This window comes from Callithrix jacchus, chromosome 4 (genome assembly GCF_049354715.1).
Source record: "Callithrix jacchus isolate 240 chromosome 4, calJac240_pri, whole genome shotgun sequence".
In the NCBI taxonomy this organism is placed as follows: Eukaryota; Metazoa; Chordata; class Mammalia; order Primates; family Cebidae; genus Callithrix; species Callithrix jacchus.
In genome coordinates this window covers 15,182,111-15,203,839 of record NC_133505.1, presented here as the reverse complement: position 1 = coordinate 15,203,839, position 21,729 = coordinate 15,182,111, and the positions used below count along the sequence as shown (strand labels likewise).

Genomic DNA, 21,729 nt, shown 5'->3' with positions numbered 1-21,729 from the left:
AAGAGGCCAACATGCCTGCAGCAACAGTTAGCGACCGACCTCCCTGCCAGCCATGGCTCTGCTTCCTGCCTACAGGTCCCTGAACCTTCCAGGCAGGCACAGTCCTTTAATTGCAAGTGGACTTTCCACTGCCTTGGAACATTGCTCAGGCCCAACGGCAGAAGGGGTAAACATCTGTAAGCTGCATGAGCTCCCTGCAGTGGAAGCACAGACTAGAGAAAATACCCAGCTCGCCAACAGATGACCCCAAGAACCAGCTCACGCCTAGTCAGCCTCAGCCCAGGCACTGAACAACGGACCCCCATAGGTCTTACTCACCTATGTGAACTACCTCTGTGGTCCAGGAAACCACAAGCCACAGAAGTGACCCTAGCCGTGGGGATGCCTGGCAGAAACAAATGCAAATTGTTTCTGGAAGGACCCTCTCTTAACCTTTAATACAAAGTCAGTCCCAACCCAATCTGGCATTTGTAACACACGTGAAATTAGTCACTGAGCGAAGGGCAGCAGAAATACTTGAGATGGCTGTTCACACACTGCAGTCACAGAAAAAGTATAGTCAAAAAAGGTGTCAAAAGTAAGGACAGACAAAGAGACTGAGATCTGAAACCTGGGGCACAGTCACAGCCCAATAGAAAAATCATAAACTAGAAGGCATAAACTGAGTAAATCTGCCACAATGCAGCATAGAAAAAGAAAATCTGAGAGAGCCTAGCCTAAGAGGTGTGCGAGATGAGAAGTGCCGCATCTGGTCACGTTTCAATGTGAGAGAACTCAATTCAAAGAGGCTGATTATTTCCCCAAATCGATGAAAGACCTCAGGACCCAGATTTAAAAAGCAAAACATTCCAAGCAAGATCAAAGCAATCCTCACCTACCTCAATTGCTTTGAAGTTGAAGAACATCAAAGACCAAAGGCTCTCTAAAAGGCAGCCAGAGAGAGAGAGGGCAGGTTAAGGAAGAGAAGGAAATAATTAGGATGACAGGAACTTCTGAACAACAGTAATAAAAGCCAGAGACTGTGGAATAAGTTCAAAGAGGAGAGCGGAATGTCATCTCTAAAATGGAGTAACACTAGATATCATTTAAGATCCAGGAGAAGACAGAAGCACAGACCAAGAAGAAACACGTCATCATGAACCTGCTCTTGCTACAGGCACAGAGAAGGAAGGTCTGAGTGCAAGAAACCATGTTAAGCAAAGAGACCTGGACTGCAGCGGTAGGGCGAGAGAGGAGGGTGCCCAGAGCGCAGCAATGTGAGATCCCAGCTTCATCTGGGAGGAAGGTGAGTTTCATTATCTTCAGGCTCACAAAATGATTAAGGTTCAGCACTCAAATGAGAGGTAAGAGTAATTCCTAATGGTAATTGGGGGAGAAGTGTTAGATGGTCCCATGCTGGGCAGCAGCATCCCAGTCACCTGAGCCAGACTGCTCCGCCTCAGACTTGGCCAGGGGTTGACCTCAGCCACACAAGGACACCAGTTCACTGGCCTTGATCTTCACGGCTGACTGGTCAGGCTTGTTCTTTTTGGGAGAAGTCTTCTGAGGGTTTCCCTTGTGACCCATGCAGGTCTTTTGCCAAGGTGTGTCTTTTAGATTTTGGCTTTTGCTTAGACTTGTTTTGAAAGTTTCTGTCTGTGCCATCATGAAAAGGGCAGGAGTATAACTTAGGAGAGAAAAAGCTGGACTAAGAAGCATAGGAAAAGCTTTCAGGAAAATTCGATACCACCAAATAAGATAGTAATGGGTATGTCAGTGATCGCAGTAAATGTCACTGAGCCAAACTTGCCAGTTATGAGATGGTACAACTGAACTACAACGATAAAATGCCCCTACCTTCTGTCTATGGGAGACAGATATGGAGACACAGAAACATTAACATTTGTCTTAACAAATGGAAAGATATAATGAGCAAACAAAGCAGATTATAGCTCTATTAATATCAAAATAGATTTAACGGGAAACAAAAGTAATATTGGGATAAAGACTGGTACTTAATGACTTACAAATGCTTGAATTCACCAGGAAGAGAATCCCAAATTTCTATTTTTGGTTATATTTTTAAAGTAAAAAATGGCAGAATGACTGAATACATAACATCCATAGTCTTGGAGGCATATTACTACATCTATTTGATGACTGACAGTCCCAAAGTTAGTAAATTGAGATACCATTCTCCAATCACAGTGAAATTTAGTTAGAACTAGGAAGACTTCCACACACTATTTTTTAAAAAAACACTTATAAATAGTTCGCAAATCAAATATGAATGCTAATGACAAAATTTACCTAGAAATTACTAATATTAAAATTTGAAGAATTCAGCTAAAAGTGGACCCCTGCAAGAAATCCATAGCTTTGAATGCCTTACTAGAGAGGAACGCTGAAAATCAAGCCTGAATATTCAAGTTGGATTAGAAAAAAAACAAATGCCCAAAGAAAGCAAAACTGAAGAGAAGTCAATGAAACAGTACAAAGAACAAAAAAGCTAGTTCTTTAGGGGAAAAATGCTTTAAAATGGTTACTTCTAGGTAAGACTCATCGTAAACTGAGACAAAAGGAATAAAGGGCACATTAACAACAATCGTAAAGTGACCCTAACCAGAACAAAGCTATGAGGGAAGAGCGCGCAAATCTGACAACTAAAGATAATTCCAGGAAAAACTTTCCAAAATTAACAAGAAATAGTAAATCTCAATCATCAGAAAAAAGAATTGGTAGCTCTTCAAACAGAGAAGTCAGTCACTGGTCTAGTTCTACTGAACACTCAGGAATACGAGAGGCGCGTGCTTGCAGAAAACTGATACCACTAAAAGGCCCAGTCTGTCTCTATATAGCAACTTACTGCAATTCCGGTCAAACTGCAGAGTCTTCAAAAAACTTCAAACTGTGACATTTATTCCAAAGGACAAGATCCCAGAACAGTGATGATAACTATGAAGATGTGCAGGACAGGTTGGGAATGGCTCCAGCAGACTCACTAGGAAACATTTTCTCAGCCCCAGCCCTCCTGACACTGCACCAGATCGTTCTTGGTTGGAAGGTTGTTCTGGGGAGGTGGGATGTTTAACTGCATCCCTGGCTTCTGCCCACTAGATGCCAGCAGCACACCCTGACCCCAGGCACGACAAGCAAAATGGTCTCCAGATATTGCCAAATGTCCCCTCTGGGCAAAAGTGTCCCCAGCTGAGCAGCAGCACTTGATGGATAAGTATACAACAGTATGGTTTTGGCTCGGGGTTAGATGGTAAAAGATGGAGCCAAAAAGAGCCTTGAAGACTCCCGAGTATAGAGAAACTGCCAAAGGTGTCATTTCATTCCAACAGATTAGCAAAAGTTTAAGAAATCTGACACTACCAAGTGCAGACAAAGATGTAATCAGAACATGCATACATGGCTGGGGAGACTAAACTGGTGCAAATGTTTCGGCAAGAAATCTGACAGAATCTAGTGAAATGAAAGCCATGCCATTATGACCAGCAATTCCTCTTAGAGAACCATTTCTTTAGGGTATGTAAGTGTGGTCCCCCTCAGCATCACCTGGGAACTTGTTTTATTTATTTATTTTTGAGACGGAGTTTCGCTCTTGTTACCCAGGCTGGAGTGCAATGGCGCGATCTCGGCTCACCGCAACCTCTGCCTCCCGGATTCAGGCAATACTCTTCCCTCAGCCTCCTGAGTAGCTGCGACTACAGGCACGCGCCACCATGCCCAGCTAATTTTTTTTTTTGTATTTTTAGTAGAGACGGGGTTTCACCATGTTGACCAGGATGGTCTCGATCTCTTGACCTCGTGATCCACCTGCCTGGGCCTCCCAAAGTGCTGGGATTACAGGCTTGAGCCACCGCACCTGGCACCCCCGGCCCGGGAACTTGTTTATGATGCAAATCCTCAGGCCCCACCCCAGACCTGTGCAGTCAGAATCCCTGCAGCGGGCCCAGGAATCCATGTCTGAACAGCCCTCCAGGAGACTGTGATGCTGCTCAAGTGTGAGAATAGCTGGTCTTAAAGCAACTCTTATGCATGTGTACAGACAGACAACTCGTAAGAATGGCCAAGGCCGGGTGCGGTGGCCTGCGCCTGTAATCCCAGCACTTTGGGAGGCCCAGGTGGGAAGATAACGAGCTCAGGAGTTTGAGACCAACCTGGGCCACACTGTGAGACCCCTGCCTCTCTAAAACATTAGCCAGGCATGTTGGTGCACACCTGTAGTCCCAGTTACTAGGCAGTCTGAGGTGGGAGGACCACTTGAGCCCAGGAGTGCCAGCCTGCAGTGAGCTATGATCACACCACTACTCTCCAGCCTGCCTGGGCAATCGAGTGAGACCCTGTCTCAAAAAAAAAATAGAGTCTGGCTGGGTGTGCTGGCTCATGCCTGTAATCCCAACACTTTGGGATGCGGGCTGATTACGAGAGGTCAGAAGTTTGAGCCAGCCTGGCCAAACCCGTCAGTGAAACCCCATCTCTACTAAAAGAAAGAATACAAAAATTAGCCAGGCATGGTGGGTACCTGTAGTCCCAGCTACTCAGGAGGCTGAGGTAGAAGAATCGCTTGAACCCAGGAGGCAGGAGGTTGCAGTGAGCTGAGATCGCATCACTGCACTACAGCCTGGGCAACAGAGTGGAAAAAAAAAGAAAGTCCATGCCAGCATTGTTTTTATTAAATATGAAATCTGGAAACAAATACCCAATAAAACAATGAATAAATTATATTTGTTCAATGGAAATAAATTCTTAAAAATGGAAATCAAATTAGAGCTGAGTGTATCAGTATGGATGATTCTCAAAATCATAGGCACTTAGGTGCACTTTTGCCTGTAAATTCTAACTTTATTATAACTTTGTCACTAGCCACAAACCTCATGCTCTTCCCAGAGTACTGAGTCCACTCTGGAGCACCCCAGAGCTGAGTCAATTCCTCTGCAAGCAGTGGCACCCCTGGCTCCATAGGATTCCACTTTGCTGAATTACCGGTTCAGAGAGACAGGAGCCTGAAATCCATGGGAGTACAGAGCCAGAAACCCCAGGCACAGACCAGGACATCTCTGAGGTGATCTATGAATAAGTAACTTCATCGGCAGGATACTGTCACACTCAGCAATAAAATGAAAGCAATAAAAATGCTTTTCTAAGGAAATGGCAGTCACATCAGGCAGCAGATCAAACCTAATTATGTCCTAACAGCAGGGAGAGCTCTGCGGGGAATGTGGTGGGGCCCAGGCCCCCTCTGCTGCCCAGCCCTCCCAGCACCACCTTCAGTCCTCAAGCCTGAGAGGCTCTGTGCTTGGGGGGCCATCCAGCCTCAGCACCATCCAAGTGGGCAGAGACGTGCCTTCACCCCTTACTCTGATGATTCTCTGGTTAACACTTTCCATGACCTCATCTTAATTAGCAAATGATGCTTCTGAAAGTGAAATTCCAACTGCTATTTCTGATTTAATGGAATGGGCCAAAACACCATGTTCACTGTAGAGGTTTTAAAATTTTGATCGATTCTCCTCAATTAATACTAATTCTTGGAGACGAAGATTCCTCCCTGAGAAAGGCTGGGAAGTCTGAGCCGGCTCTGCACAGCCGTGCAATGAGATGCCTGATTCCCATTTGTGGCTGTGCCTCGGCTCTAGCTGAAGAGAAAGTTAAAAAGACCAGGGCCTCCAATTTTCTTCTTCAAAGCTTTCAAAACCATATATTGGCAACAAGTCCCTGACTCCATTTTTTACCTTAAAAAATTAGCCCAACATTTTCTTGGAACTTAATCTTTGAGATACTCAAAACCACAAAAATTTAAGCCCTTAATATTTCCTTGCTCTCTGTCCAGCAGGAATCTGCTAGACGCATTCTGTCTGGCAGCCGGGTGCCTTGCTAGCTGCGGAGGAACTGCGGGACACGCCCGTCCACAGAGCAGCTCCTTCCGAGCCTGCCACGCTTCTACTACTACATCATCCTCTTGGGTGTGCACCGTGGCTCTCCCTATCATAGGAGCTTCTTGGGAGGCAGTTTCATTTCTCTGTGCTCACCAACAAGTGCTAAACTGAAGGAAGATAGAATTCAGTTGTTTAGCAATCAGAGTTTCTAAGTCTGTCCCATCATCACCGCACCTCTTCTATGACATGAGACATTGGTGCAGTGTATCATTATGTTCAAATCTGTGGGTCGGCCAGGGTGTATCTGTATGGACTGAATGTGTCCCTCCAAACTTTCTATGTTGAAGCCCTTAACCCCCACTATGAGGATATTTGGAGTTGGGGGCTCTGGGAGGTAATTAAGTTAGATGAGGTCATATGGACATGGCCCCTGTGGTTGAGATTAGCCCTAATACCAAGGGATAGCAGAGAGCTCCACCCTACTGCTGGCCACGTGCGCACACACACAGGAGGGAGAAGGGGGCTCTCTGTAAGCCAGGAAGAGATCCCTCACCAGAAACTGATCACACTGGCACCCTGATCTTGGATCTCAGTCCTCCAGAACTGAGGGAAAATAAATGTCTGCTGTTAAAGTCACCCAGTCCATATTGTTTGGTTTTGGCAGCCCGAGTTAAGACAGTGCCCTTCTCCGCTTCTACCCATAACAGGATAAAAATCCCTGGAGCTCTCTTCTTCCTCCCAAAGGAGCCATGGAAGGCCACTCAACTTGCAGCAAACACGGAAGTACTGGAATCCTGCCTGTATGCTCGGAGGAAATGCATGGAGGACAGACGCAGGTTCGGGATGGGTACAAGAATAGAGAAGGCTGACCCTAGAGACAACACTGTCAAGCTTCAGATCTATACTGTGCACTGGAAAGTAAACAAGCATCATCCACACAATGGACGGACTGCATCCCCCAGTACACTCTGAGGTCTTCAGGTCCTGCTATTAATCTGTTTTTCTTCCTCGTTCTTGGATTTCTTTAACCTCTCCTGGGAGGGGACACAGAACTGGGTGACAAGGAAGAAACATTTCTGGGGGTTTGTGGTTGGGGGCAGGCCAGGGCCACTGCAAGCCTGGGGAAAGGATGAAGGCTGGGATTTGGGGGTGAGGGAGGTGTCCAGGAGGTAATGAGATGTTCAGGAAGATGAGGGAAGGTTTGGATGGTCTCCAAGCTGGCTAGGGTGACTAGTGAGGCAGCCATGCTGCGCTGGGGTCTGCACTCAGGCTGGTCCTGCCTGTGCGGCATAGGCTGGAGGGAAAATGTCAACTCCTGGCACTACTGCACCTCTGAGTCATTGAGTTCTCCAAAGGAAAGGGTCCAGAGTCTGGAATTCTTTTTTTTTTTTTTTTTTCGAGACGGAGTCTCACTCTGTCACCCAAGCTGGAATGCAGTGGCATGATCTCAGCTCACTGCAACCTCCACCTCATAGGCCCCTGTCTCAGCCTCCCGAGTAGCTGGGACTACAGGCATACGTCACCATGCCCAGCTAATTTTTATATTTCTTTTTTAGTAGAGATGGGGTTTTACCATATTGGCCAGGCTGGTCTCCAACTTCTGACCTTGTGATCCACCCACCTCGGCCTCTCAGAGTGCTGGAATCACAGGCATGAGCTACCACGCCTAGCCATGGACTTCTAATCAGCTCATTCCTACAGCACTATTTACTGAGGGAAAGATTTTGAATATGCAGCTAGGAAAACTGGTGGAATACATTAGGATACATCATGATGAAAAGATGAAGCCTTTGACACATAAACTCTCAAAGTATTTTTAACTGGGGGAAAGAACCCTATACAACATGAAGAAAAATTAGAGGCAAAGCTGTACATACATAGGGTCCAGTCTGATAGAAATTAAAAAAGCAGACTCTGAGAAAGTAGAAAGAATACACTGAAAGCAGTCCTAGGGATTATGCTGTACTGGAGAATTAAGGACAATTTTTCTTTTGTCCATTTTTGTAAATTTGCAGGTTTTCTAAAAGCACAATTTGTAATTTTTTTTTTTTTTTTTTTTTTAGGGAGAGTCTCACTCTGCTGCCCAGGCTGGAGGGCAGTGGCATGATCTCAGCTCACTGTACCTCTGCTGCCCAGGTTCAAGCAATTCTTTCTGTGCTGCAGCCTCTGGAGTAGCTGGGATTACAGATGCCTGCCACCATGCCCAGCCAATTTTTCTATTTTAGTGGAGACAGGGTTTCACCATGTTGGCCAGGATGGTCTCAAACACCTGACCTCAGGTGATCTGCCTGTCTTGACCTCCCAAAGCAATTACAGGCATGAGCCACTGCACTCGGCTGTGTTTGTAATCTTTAGAGATAATAAAAAAATATGTATCTTTAAAGCCTAGACTGATAGGAGAGGCAAAATAAGCGCAAGATAGAGGTGGCCCGATGCACAAATTTTGGTTGCTGGAATCTAATAACAGAACGGGACTTCTGAGGACTCTGGCCCACACCCTGCTCTGGGGAGAGGGGCCTAATACCACCCTGCACAGCCAGCAAGTCCTTGCCCCAGTAGCCCCAGTCCCCACTTGCCTCGCCGCTCTGTGATCTGCAGGTAGCCCGTGGACAGGTACTGCTCCATGTCCTGCTGGAAGGCTTCCTCAAAAAACTTCTGCCGCTCCTTCAGCTTCATTTGCTGGGTGTGCTCCATTTCCAGGACCTTCTGGGCATGCTCTGCATCTAGTTCAGCTGAGGAAACAGAATGACCTGGGTTAGGGTTTGAAAAGGGACTAAGAGGAAATTGGTATAAACAGCTGCTCACAGCCACCCTCTAAGTGGATGGTGTCACATCGCGTTGACAGACTTGGGCTGGTGCCCCAACTGTGTGTACAGCTGGCCTCCTTGCCCCCCAGTCTGCTGCACTTCTTCCCCTGGGTGGCCAGGCCCTTTATATGTGCTGTTCTCTTTGCTGGAACGACCTTCCCACCTGCATCACCCATTTGTCAGTCACAAACAGCTGTTTGCCTTCCCAGATCAGCTTCTCAGGTAGTCCTAACTCCAGTGGGGTCTGCTGCTTCATCCAGCTGTTTCCACATCCCTGTGTTTAAACTTTTGCAGCTGACTTACAAATTGCAATGCAATTGCTAAGGACTTGGAGTCCCTGGCAAGACTGTGACCATATATGACTCATTTCAACTCAGCTCAGTGCCTGGCACACAGCTCTCAAGAAATGTTTGTTAAGAGTAAGTATGTAACTGTGGAATATTATTCACCTTTAAAAAGGAAGGAAATTCTGACACACACTATAACATGGACCTTGAACATATATGCTAAGTGAAATAAGCCAGTCACAAAAAGGCAAATACTGTTTAGTTCCATTCACGTGAGGTACCCAGAGCAGTCAGATTCATGGAGACAGGAAGAACGGGGTTCTCAGGGCTGGGGAGAGGGCACGGGGGCTTAGTAGTTAATGGGTATAGATTTTCAGAATTACAAAATGAAAGGGAGATGAATGGTGGTGATGAATGTACAACATATTTAATACCACTCAGCTGTACACTTACAAATTATATATACACATGAAATGGTCAATTTTACGTGTATTTTACCACAGTAAAAGTTGGGGGGGAAAAAGTAGGTATGTAGCCATCATGGTGTATTAGAAAGTGCTTAGTCTTGGTTTTTTAGTGTTTTTGACCACCCAACCTACTCAGTTAACCTTCTCATCTGAAAATTTGGGATAGAAATATTAACCCAATACTGATATGAAAGTATGTAAAATAATTTTATAACGTAAGTTCCCAGTGACCTTTCAAGGTAGAAGTTAAGGCTCTGGGGAACTGTTGGGAAGGCATGATTGGTTTTGAACTGTGAAAAGACATGAGATTTGGGAGGGGCTTGGGCAGAATAATATGGTTTGGCTCTGTGTCCCCACCCAAATCTGATCTTGAATTGTAATCCCCACATGCTAAGGCAAATACCCTCTCAGGTATTTCTTTATAGCCATGTGAAATGAACTAATACAGCATGCATGGAGAATACAAAAAATGAAATCAGGGTCAGACATTTACCATTATTGACCTGGTACATGGGTGAAGGGTTATTTCTAAACTACTTTTAGATCTTAAGTCCTTTGTACTTCATAGGGGTGCAGGCAGAATCCTAAGGTGGCCCTGAGACCTGCTCCTGGGTGTGCTTGCCCCACATTCCCTAGGCCTGGGGCTGGGATGGATTTTACCTAGGTGATATCCCCCTCAAAGGGGGAATGTCTGGGTGAGCCTGGCCTACCTAGCTTTGTGAAGGGCATTGGGCCTTCCTGAAGAAAGATGTGAAGCATGACAGGGATTTGACACAGGGCCACTATCTGCTGATGGCTTGGAAGATGGAGGGGGCCATGCGGGAAGGAATGTAGGTGGCATCCAGGGGCTGAGGACAGCCCCTGGCTAACAGCAGGTGAAAGAAACAGGGCCTGCCTCCCACAATCACTAGGAGCCCAAACTCTGGCAATGACCTGAAGAGCCCTCATGCAGATTCTTTTCCAGTACCTCCAGAAAAGAACACAGCTCTGCTACCCCTTATCTCAGCCTCATGGGATACTGGGCAGAGAACCCAGTAATGCCTTGCCCGGACTTCTGCCCTACATACTAGAAGCTGATTTGTTTTGTTTTAAACTGTTATGTTTGTGGTTACCTATTACACAGCAATGTGGGGAGTACTCCAAACAGGCTGTCCGTATGAATTCAGGTCCCTGAAAGAATCTGGTTGACTGTAAAATTGAAAAGGACAACCTGAGTGCCTTCCCTTATGGAAATATTTCCTAGCCTCACCCTGTGTCTGTGGCAGGCACCCTGCTCTGCCGAGTTTGGCAAGATGAAAGTATGCTATTATTCCAGAAAATCTAGACATCTGTAGAAAGTTCCAGCTACCTTTTGTTCTGGAATACACTGTAACAGACCATATCCCCCAAGGCAATGTTCCCTCTGGTTCATCTCAGGGGAGTGTCAACATCTTGGGGGTGTTATCAAGGCTGTTAACAAACACAGCAGCTCTTACAATGGACAATGGTGAATAAGGTCCCACCCACCCCCGTGTTCCCAGCACCACACTCACAACTCCCAAGTCCAATAAGGTAGTATGCATGGCAGACCTTAAAACCAGTGATGGAGTTTATCATCTCAATTAGGTGTAGTGTCTAATACTTAGACTACCGTGGCCTTTATTTTTATAGTCTGATCTATATACATGCAAGAAACACAAACTAATGCTAACCAGAACAACACAGGAAAAGTAAATTTTCCCAATTAGCATGTATTCACATGTATAATATTTCCTCTGTGCATTGGGCTCACACTGTTGCCATTACTGGGTGCCCTCTCTCCATTTCCTGCCACCCTCATCTCAGACCTGTTTATGTGGAAATGGTCTACCACAGTGGGAAAAGCTTCTGTGCTCACAGGTTTTGGGTAGGGCCCATCTCAGGTCCTACACTCCTAGCACCTCTCAGCACAGCCTTCCAGGCTACCTCTACATTTAGCTGCAGCCAGAGGAGCCAGTTTTGTCTGTGCTCATTGGGATGTATGGAGGGTCCCACCTAAAGGCCAGGCCTGTGTGGCTATGTTTTCCTGGTCAGAGTATTCTCTGAATCTCAGGGAACCACTGAGCCAGCACAGCCCAGAAGTTCCGTGGAATTAAGGCAGCTCTCAACCAACAGGCGACAGAGGTCAGCATTTCAGGCCCCTAATCTAACATCCTTTGGGTGGACAATTCTGCAAGGTGTTCTAAATGCTTCTCAGAGATCCTGGTAGGATGGCACATCCTCACCGGCTTTAGCAGCTTCCCCTCCTCACTGTCGTTCCCTCCTGCTTCTTGGAATCACCTCCTAGAGGACCTACAGCAAAATCCTAGTCTTAGACTCTGTTTCCACCTAACTGATTTCACCTGAGTTGCAACTTCCCCCTCCATACAAGTGCAGTAAAAACACCTATTTCATAAGGTTGTTGGCAGGATTAAATCAGGTAGCAAATTGGAATCACCAGCATACAGTGTTGGCCAACAGTGGAAGCTAATATTAATACCAACATTATTTAAACAAAAGCCTCTTGAAGAGGGAGTGATAGGAAATATTACCAAGAACCAGGATTCACTATGCGCCGAAATCATCTGCTCTGGGTTCCACTCAGATACTTAAGAATTAGTTACCTTTCAGTACTCTTAATAAATCTGCAAGGAATTTAGAGTGTACTCATAAGAAAAAAACTTAAACCGGAGAAGATGTCTTTTCACTTTTTTCACTTCAGTTGTCAACGTATCTGTTCAAATGCTTCATGACTGCCAAGTGTATTAGAATAAGTCAACCCTAAAATATATTAAGTATGCTTCAAGTACTTCAAAGTTCAGCTAATCTTCTTTTAAAAAATAATTCCAGAATAGGCAGCTTGAAACCAAGATCAATGCAAAAATCATCAAAGGGGTTTTAATTAAAGAATATCTTGTTTTAACTTAATTATGTTTTCAACAGATATATAATATAAAAAACATTTCATTTTTCTCAAGACTACTTCTGCTTTAGAAGTTTGATTCTCTCGTGTTGCTGAATTATTGGTCCTTTAGTCTTTTTTATCTCAGTTTTTTCTATATCAGAATGAAATCCAATCATGTCTCAACCTTCACAGGGGAAGAGGAGTTAGATTAGGAAACTCAAAATGACTTTTAAAAAATAGAAGAAAAGGGCATGGTGGCTCACACCTGTAATCCCAGCATTTTGGGAGGCCAAGGCAGGCGGATCACAAGGTCAGAAGATCAAGATCATCCTGGCCAACTTGGTGAAACCCTGTCTCTACTAAAATACAAAAAATTAGCTGGGCCTGGTGGTGGGCACCTGTAATTCCAGCTACTTGGGAGGCTGAGGCAGGAGAATTGCTTGAACCAGGGAGGCAGAGGTTGCGCCACTGCACTCTGGCCTGGGTGACAGAGCAAGATTCCGTCTCAAAAAAAAGAGTTGTAAGATTCAGAAGAATATTTCATAGACTAGCTTCTGGCTTTGCCCATTTCAACTGTTGCCTCTACATGGTGGCTCATGCCTGTAATCCCAGAACTTTGGGAGGTCAAGGTGGGTGGATCACTTGAGGTCAGAAGTTTGAGACCAGCCCGGCCAACATGGTCAAACTCTGTCTCTATGAAAAATACAAAAATTAGCCAGGCATAGTGGCTCACGCCTGTAATTCCAGCTACTCTGGAGTCTGAGACTGGAAAAATGGCTTGACCCCAAGAGGCAAAGGTTTCAGTGAGCCGAGATTGCGTCATTGCACTCTAGCCTGGGTGCTAAGAGGGAAACTCTGTCTCAAAAAAAATAATAATTAAAATCAAATAAAACTTGTTCCTCACTAGTTTCTGAAACCTCTCCAGCTGTCCTCATCAGCTCCCTGCTTCATTTTAGAGCCCTTTTGTATCTTGGGGGGCTGAGCACTAAGCCAGCTGCACTGAGAACCAAGTACACCAGCTACGTATTCAGGATGACTGTGATAAAGCACAGAGCAGGCATTTCAAAATAACTTTGCTGCCAAACAGCTAAAATATTTGCCCTCAGCTATGTGACTGAATGAGGATATCCTAATTGTGCTGTGTGTACTGAAATCATCAACTGAGCCTGCATCAAGAAAACCACCAAATTTGGGAGTGGTGAAATGATGGAAGGAAAAAATTCAAATCTAGAGGTTTAACATCTGAATTTCAGAATGAGGACTGTAAAATCTAAATTACAGAACATTTTCTACAAGGAAAAATGATCCCTTGCTCATATTAAGATGCCATTTATTATACTAGGGAAAGCCAGACAAATACAAAGATGTAAAGAATTTAAACAAATGGACTTCAGATTAAAAAGAAAAAATTCAAAACAAGATGCAGTAGTTTTTCTACGGCAAGTCGGGGTTAATCACTTAATTCTATTATCAACCCAGGTCTCTGTCTTTTTATTTCAACTCCAGAACATTGCTCAAATTTTATCTGACTGCAGCTTCCACTTTAGCTACAACTATCAATTTCAAATACATAATTACTCAAAACAACAAAAAATTTAATTACCAGTGAAGATGATATAATCAATTCTCAAGTATATGTTTTAATGGGGGCATAAGGGTGGCACAAGATATATGAAATTACAAAACTCATCAAGTTCATTTCAGGAACAAATTCAACATATTCTACAACTAAGCCTTTTAACAGATAGGTAATAAAATAGTGAGGTTTTAATGACTGAAAAAGGTCACCAAACCTCTGGGAAGGAGGAAATAAGTCATGTGTAGAAAACTAGGATAAACCTCTGTTAAGAGTTCAAAAAGAGTTAAGAGAAATAGTGTAACACTTACTAAATATGAACTGAGAAAAATTTTAATAATCTCTATATTATATTAAAGATAAAAACATTGGTCCAGGTGAGGTGGCTCACATTTGTAATCCCAGCACTTTGGGAGGCTGAGGCAGGTGGATCACAAGGTCAAGAGTTCGAGACCAGCCTGGCCAACATGGTGAAACCCCCATCTCTACTAAAAATACAAAACGTAGCTGGGCACAGTGGCAGGCACCTGTAATCCCAGCTACTGGGGAGGCTGAGGCAGGAGAATCATTTGAACCTGGGAGGTGGAGGTTGCAGTGAGCCGAGACCATGCCATTGTACTCCAGCCTGGGAGACAGAACAACACTCTGTCTCAAAAAAAAAAAAAAAAAAAAAAGAGCATCGTTCATTCAAGATAAATAAGACTAAGACTAAACTTTAAAAACTAACTTAAATATTTACAATTCAGGGGTTTTTATATTGAGTTAGAGAATATGAGTTTTGTGATATTACATGTGACATGATCAAGACAGAACTGTGAAATCTCTATAAATCTCTAAACAATTTTCCGAACACAAAACAAACATCTTTCCAAGCTGTTTTTTCATGAAAACAATTGCAAACAGTCTGTCAAGTTACATAACCATTAGAAGACCACATTAAATTGTCAATGTGACAGATTTTAAAAACTGGGACCTATAAATTTTTTTTTTTTGAGATGGAGTCTCACTCTGTCACCAGACCGGAGTGCAGTGGTGCGATCTCGGGTCGCTGCAATCTCTGCCTCCCAGGTTCTGTAGCTGGGACTACAGGTGTGCACCACCATGGCCACCTAATTTTTGTATTTTTAGTAGAGATGGGTTTTCACCATGTTGGCCTGGATCGTCTCAATCTCTAGACCTCATGATCCACCCACCTCGGCCTCCCAAAGTGCTGGGATCACAGGCGTGAGCCACCATGCCCGACGGAGTATTTTTATGCTTCTAATTATTTGCCTTTTTTTTTTTTTTTTTTTTTAAAAGACAGAGTCTCACTCTGTTGCCCAGGCCGGAGTATAATGGCTTAATCTTTGCTCACTATAATCTTTGCCTCCCGGGTTTAAACAATTCTTGTGCCTCAGCCTCCTGAGTAGCTGGGATTACAGATGTGCCCCACCACACCTGGCTCATTTTTGTAATTTTAGTGGAGATGGGGTTTCACCATGTTGGCCAGGCTGGTCTCGAACTCCTGACCTCAGGTAATCTGCCCGCCTCAGACTCCCAAAGTGCTGGGATTACAGGCATGAGACACTGTGCCCTACCTATTTTCATTTATTTAATAGGGTGTTTTTGATGCACTAACTATGTATATTGAGGAAAACTTTAGCCATAAAAAAATTATTCCGCAAATAATAGGGTGAAAGTCCCTTTGTAATCCCCATAAATAGATGACAACAACTAGCATTTTGGTATATACCCACCAGGGATTTTCCCCACTATTAGGTCGACTGACTATATGAAATTGCTATACCCAATTTTTTAAAGCTTTTTACTTTGGAATAATTATAGGGTCATAGGATATTATCTAGAAATGTACATCTTGAATGCCCCTGAATGCTAACAACTTATAGAATTTTGGTATAATATCAAAACCCAACAGTTGACATGGGTACAGTCCACAAAGCTTATTTACATTTCACTGGTACACATGCACTGTTTGTGTGCCTGTGCATACAGCTCCAGGCAGTCTTACCACATGCATAGCATTGTGTAAGCACCCCATCAACATAGTACCACCACAAGACTCCCTCGGATTCCCTTTTATAACCATGCTCTCCCTCCCCAAATACTCAGCTGGACTCCAAATCTATAACTATGTTATTTCACATGTTATATAAATGGAATTATGCACTATATATCCTTCTGAGACTGGATTTTTTCACTCAGCATAATTGCCTAGGGGTTTCCCCAGGCTACAGCACATAACAATTTGTTCCTTTTAATTACTGAGTAGAATTTCATGGTATATGGATGTACCACAGTTTGTTTAACCATTTCCACTGGATGGCTGTTTCTAACTTTTCGCTATTAGAAATAAAGCTATCATGGACATTTGTGTATGAGATCCTACATGAAAATAAGTATTTCTCTGGCATAAATGCCCAAGAGTGCAATTGCTGGGCGATATGGTAGGTTCATTTTTCAGTTTTGAAAGGAACTGCCAAACTCTTTTCCAAAGTATCTATATTCCATTTTACATCCCCATCATCACTGTGTGAATCAGCTAGTTTCTCTGCATCTTTACCAGCATTTGCTGGGACTCCCAAAAGTGCTGGGATACACAGGTTGAGTATCCCTGAGCTGAAATCTGACTTTATGAGCACCTACGTGATTGGAAATGGTCATGGAAGCATTTAGGATTTCAGTTTTTTGTTTTATCCATGTTCAACCAGTGAGTGCACATTGCAAATATTCCAAAATCTGAAAAAAATCTAAAGCCTGAAACATTTCTAGTCCCAAGTACTTCAGATAAGGGATATGTAATCTGTACAGACTGATTCCTCTTTTCTCCAGAATGTGGATGCCTGTCAGAAACAAGTCTGAGCTTCCTTTTAAACATTTTCAATAATCACTGTTAAGTACTTTTAGTTCCCTCAGTTTCCTTTTTTTCCTCCAAATTTACTTTTCTTTACATTTGAGCTTAGTAAAATATATTTTAGAAAAATTCTGTTCAGAACCTGAGGACTTGTTAGACAATGACAAAATATACAAGATTTCCTTGTAGTTTTAAAAACCACTCTTCCTGTATTTTTGCCATTTAACAGTTACATTTTTTTTCCCACCTCAGTTTTCAAATAAGGTATCCAAAACAATTTTTAAAGTCTCCCAATCTCTTGCCCCCACTCTAACAAATAAATACAAATTTTCTCAGGCTGGATAAAAAGAGAGACCTGTAAAAGTATTTTCCTGGCATTCGTTTTCTTTATATCTGTATTTTTAAAGTATCAACTTCTGTGCCCTGTGTTTCTAGTTTTAAAAAGTTTTATATCCAGCCTTCATCAATAGTTTTCAAAACAGATATAATTATTTTATATGATACGTTATTTTATGAGTATTCTAAAGTATTATAGAACAATTACTCCTCAGAATTGGCATTTGGAAAAACAATTCTGTGCATGCTAAAGTTAACACATTTTCAAAGAAAGTTAAGTGACTTCTTACAGAGCTTTTCTTAACCCTTGCTCCAACATAGACACACACATACACCCCTTACACACATTACTAAAGTACTATACTTCTGTCTTTTACAGGCAACTAAGAAAAGATGATCCTTACCTAAAATACAGTAGTTTGGAATAATGGCAGGTTTTTTGCAGTCAGAATAACTTTTACACAACAAAGAACTCATGGGAACTACTGAGTGGCTCACAAAATTAAGTCCTTTGGAACAGAAACTGGAAGTGCGGTTTCCTAAAACCAAGTTGTCGGAAACACTATTTTAGTATTCTGGAACTTTTCAAATTCCCATCAATTAACTGAAGGAAATGACCACTATTAGAGTATTAGCAAAATAAACACTGCAGGAACAAGATGTGTAAGAGGCTTGCCAGAAATAGCTAAGACAGAACGCTCAACTGCACTTTAGCTTTTATGAGAGGGGCAAGGAAGTTTAGAAGACAGGGGTCTGACTGCAGGGCCAACTCATGGAGGTGGGTCTCAGCACACCACTCACCCCTCACCATGCACCCTGGATGTCATGGATTGAAAGATCACCTCAAGTTCTTAAATGTTAAGAATCTATTCTTATTTACTTCTGACTGGAGCAGAAAAGGGCGATTCCAAAGCCTAGCTTGTTTTTAGTAAAATTATATGAACATCAGGTTAGCATTAAGGAATTTAAGACCTTTTGAGTCAGTCAATGACATTTCAAGGAAATAAGATTTAATTATTAACAAAAACCAGAAGATATTTTTTCATTCATTTTCCTGGCCATTTTGTTGGTTAAAGAATGGTAAGAACCAGAAAGTTTAAGATAAATGGATCCGTGAGAAATGTACTTCATCATAAATTATTACATTTGTTCAAATTCACAGGCTCAGGCTGGGAGGTTAAGGGTAGGGTGTGGTGGCCTACAATGAGTACAGGTTGCACCAAGACTGCTGCCTCCTGTAGGAGATTGAAAATACCTACATGAATGAGTTACAGCTGGAAAAAGTGCTTCAACACCATTTGAAAATGCTATACAATGATAGGTTGACAAAGACGCTTTTTACAGAAGCAATATGTTAAAATGCTGCATGAAATAGCAAGAGTACTGGTTTCTCTCTCTCATTCTCTCTTTTTTTTTTTTGGTAAGACTAAAAAATACTTCAGTCTAGAAGCTTTGTGTTATGGATATTTAGACAAAAGCCCAATTTCTTGAATTTTTAAGCCACATCTGACATGTTCCTGAATTTTAACTATGGAATTGGCCTACTTATTAACAATTTGAGGGGGAAAAAATAGAAGTTTAGATCACTACAGGAATCCTTTCAAAATCAAAGGATTTTTTAAAATGCTGCATAAAAGACTTTAGGAAAAAAAGTATACCCAACTGCCAGTGTCTGTGAGTGAAAATTAGTTATTAAAGAATCCATTCGAAAGGGCTGTAGAGACAGAAAACCAGTTGTTCTCCACATTCAGCAGCATCAAAATCACCTACGGGACTGGTGAACAGAGATTCCTGGACCCCATACCCAGAATCTCTGATTCAGTAATCCATCTGGGCCGAAGATACGCATTTCTAACCAAACCCCAGGTAATGCTGACACTGCCTGAGAACCACTGCTCTAGGTGAACTACATCTGTGCAACCACTGCATTACTTCATTTACATTTGGACTTTGTATATTTATACAATGGGAAACAAAGATGAAGCAGCTGGCACAATCCTTAGAAATGACAGAAATGTTATCTCCTTAACTCTTAAAAATATGTGAAATTACCCAAAATGGAAAAGCTCCAGCAGCAACCAAAATGCACAATCACAAACAAGCATTGTCTGTTGTCAACCTTATGGATGAACAATCATGGATAAGCCCCTTAAGGCAGGCTTCTCTCCTTAGAAACTCGATGCCACTCTGTGGAATCCATGACCAGTCCCTGTGCTTGGTGGCTTCCACACAGGAGGCAAAATCCCCTGACCAGATAGATCTATGCTTTGTCCTGAACTCCAGATACAACCAACAGTGGGTTCTTATCCTCTCCATATTCAGAGACAACATATAGAAGTTTTCAAGCCATCTGCATTTAATTTTCCCATAAGCAATATAAAATTATATTTGTATTCAAAGCTAATAAACAAAACTCTGGCAAAGAAAAATTTTAGGGACAAAAAAATACAAGCAAAATGAGATATGAGAAAAAGAGTATGGCAACCAATGCTGAAGAGATGCAAAATCAATCACATTTCTATTAAAACTCTCAGACTCCATCAATACAACAAAGCTAATCACAATGAAAAAGTATGATATCCAAAGATTTTGAGAGATTTCTGAATTATTAAAACATTTTATAGTACATTCTAACTGCTTTGAAAACTGGTCATCTTTGACAGACTGGTAAATATCAATATATAAAAATCTGAATTAACCAAAAACTTCCCAACCTTGATAACCTGGTATGCTTGTTATTCAACATAAATAATCACATATTAAAACAGTTTTAAAAGAGCTCTACCTGCCATGGATTCACGGCCATTCAACACAATCTATGTGTTAAAATAGATCACATCCAGGATTCAGGTCAGCATTTGCTATTCTTAAACTCTGAGCTTAAACACACACACACACACACACACACACACACACACACACACACACACTTCCCATTTATAACATTACAACATTTGGAAGGAAGGAAGGACTTTTTTTCCCAACAGAAAACTCTTAACTACTATCCGAAAGCATCCCCTTGTTTCCGACATTTTGATTTCGGTATATAAATGATGTTGATGGAATTTTCTCAGCAAGACAATTCTCATTTCTATGGTAATAGTGATTTAAATTGGCTGCTATCTTACAAAAGAATCTTGAGAAATATCTAAAAAAAAAACTCATATAAATAAATTTTGACATAGAGAAAAAAAAGAAGGCAGTAATTATCAGCACATCTAAACATAAGGCAATGTTAATTTAAAAAATCAAAAACACGTGTTGAATAGTGATTGGACATAATATTAAAACCTGATTTGGGTTTTAATCATGAGAGAAAAATCCTTCAAATGTAAAATTTAAGTTTTCATTAATTATTAAAAATGTGTATTTTTCTATCTTATTCATTCAAGAATAAGCAACCACTTAACAAATGTGGACTGATTTTCACAGTAACCCCTCACTATCAGAATGGAGAAATACACAAGCTACTGTTGTTTTCTCATGAGCCAGATCAAAAACAAAATGCAGTTGCAAATAATATCACCTTCAAACAAAATTGTAGGTGAACTGACTCCAAACAAAATTGACTCCAAAGATCTGAGGGTCTCCAATTCTAGTACTACTATCCGAAAAACAAAGATTATTTTCTTCTTTTTAAAGGGAACCCGAAATACCACAATCCAGAAACAGGCTGGATGTGGGCAGCAGGTGCAGCGGATGTGGTATCCTGGCAGCTGCCCTTTCTGTTAGCCCTCCTCGCCACCTGTGGTACCCCACAGCAATGCTGGGCCTCCCCTCTTACAGCTCATTTTCCTGTCCTCACTAGGTTGCATTATCTTTTTTCTAGGATTTTATGCTCAGCTAGCTGTTGACCAAACCCAAGCCTTGTGAAAAGTTTTAAAAGAGAAGATCCTTCCAAATCTTCAGAGCCAAGATTCAGTATTTTTAGGTTTAGTGTCTACCAGGGACATGTGCATTTTCATAGGACACTACAGAATCCGAAAGGCCTTTGAAGCACAAGGAATTCTTAAAGCTATAGCAAGGAATCACTTCCAATCTTTTTGGGCAGGGCTCTTGTCCCTTGACCCAAGCCTACCACCGGTGGCCAGAGCCAGCTTCTGACTTCGCCAATCCCACCTGCATGCACTTCAAGAACTTCCTTTCCAAAGGTGAGGGAACTGAACTACTGCTACCTGCAGCTCCCCACAGTCCACCCGTGGAGCTCCAGGAAATAAAAACTAGATGTACCATTAGTGTAATGATTTGCAACATTAATTAGAATAATTCAGATGCTAGATTTCTTTGGATTTTGAATATCATTGAAGAAAACTTAAAAATGTTCAAAGCAATACCTTTAGAGACGTTTCCACTCATACTGCCTTGGTTTCAATTTAAGTAGTGCAAAAATTCTAATCTAGGGCAGTAAGTCTCAAACCTTTTCAAGTTTAAGAGTGGGTATACTTTTATTTGGCAATTTATGAGAAAGTATGTGACAACAAAAATCTATTATGAATTCAGAAGCACTGTAAATAGCTTTGAATTTTGTTTCCCACAACCTTTACACATATTTCAAATAGAGTGCTGTATATACTTGCAATACAAAATATATATCCAAAGCTCAACATGCTTTTGGGCTCAAAGGCCTCTTGTTATAAAT

General features: G+C 42.2%; 1 protein-coding gene across 11 annotated transcripts in view; it reads right to left on the bottom strand.

The window, feature by feature from the left end:
* DTNBP1 (dystrobrevin binding protein 1) overlaps window positions 1-21,729 on the bottom strand; it is a 161,703-nt gene that overhangs the window by 1,995 nt on the left and 137,979 nt on the right. For all 11 annotated transcript variants that reach the window (XM_035294859.3, XM_078368308.1, XM_035294853.3 and 8 more), the window contains one exon: window positions 8,441-8,596. In XM_035294859.3, the coding sequence (XP_035150750.1) occupies window positions 8,441-8,596 (156 nt within the window). The remainder of the gene's footprint in view (window positions 1-8,440; window positions 8,597-21,729) is intronic.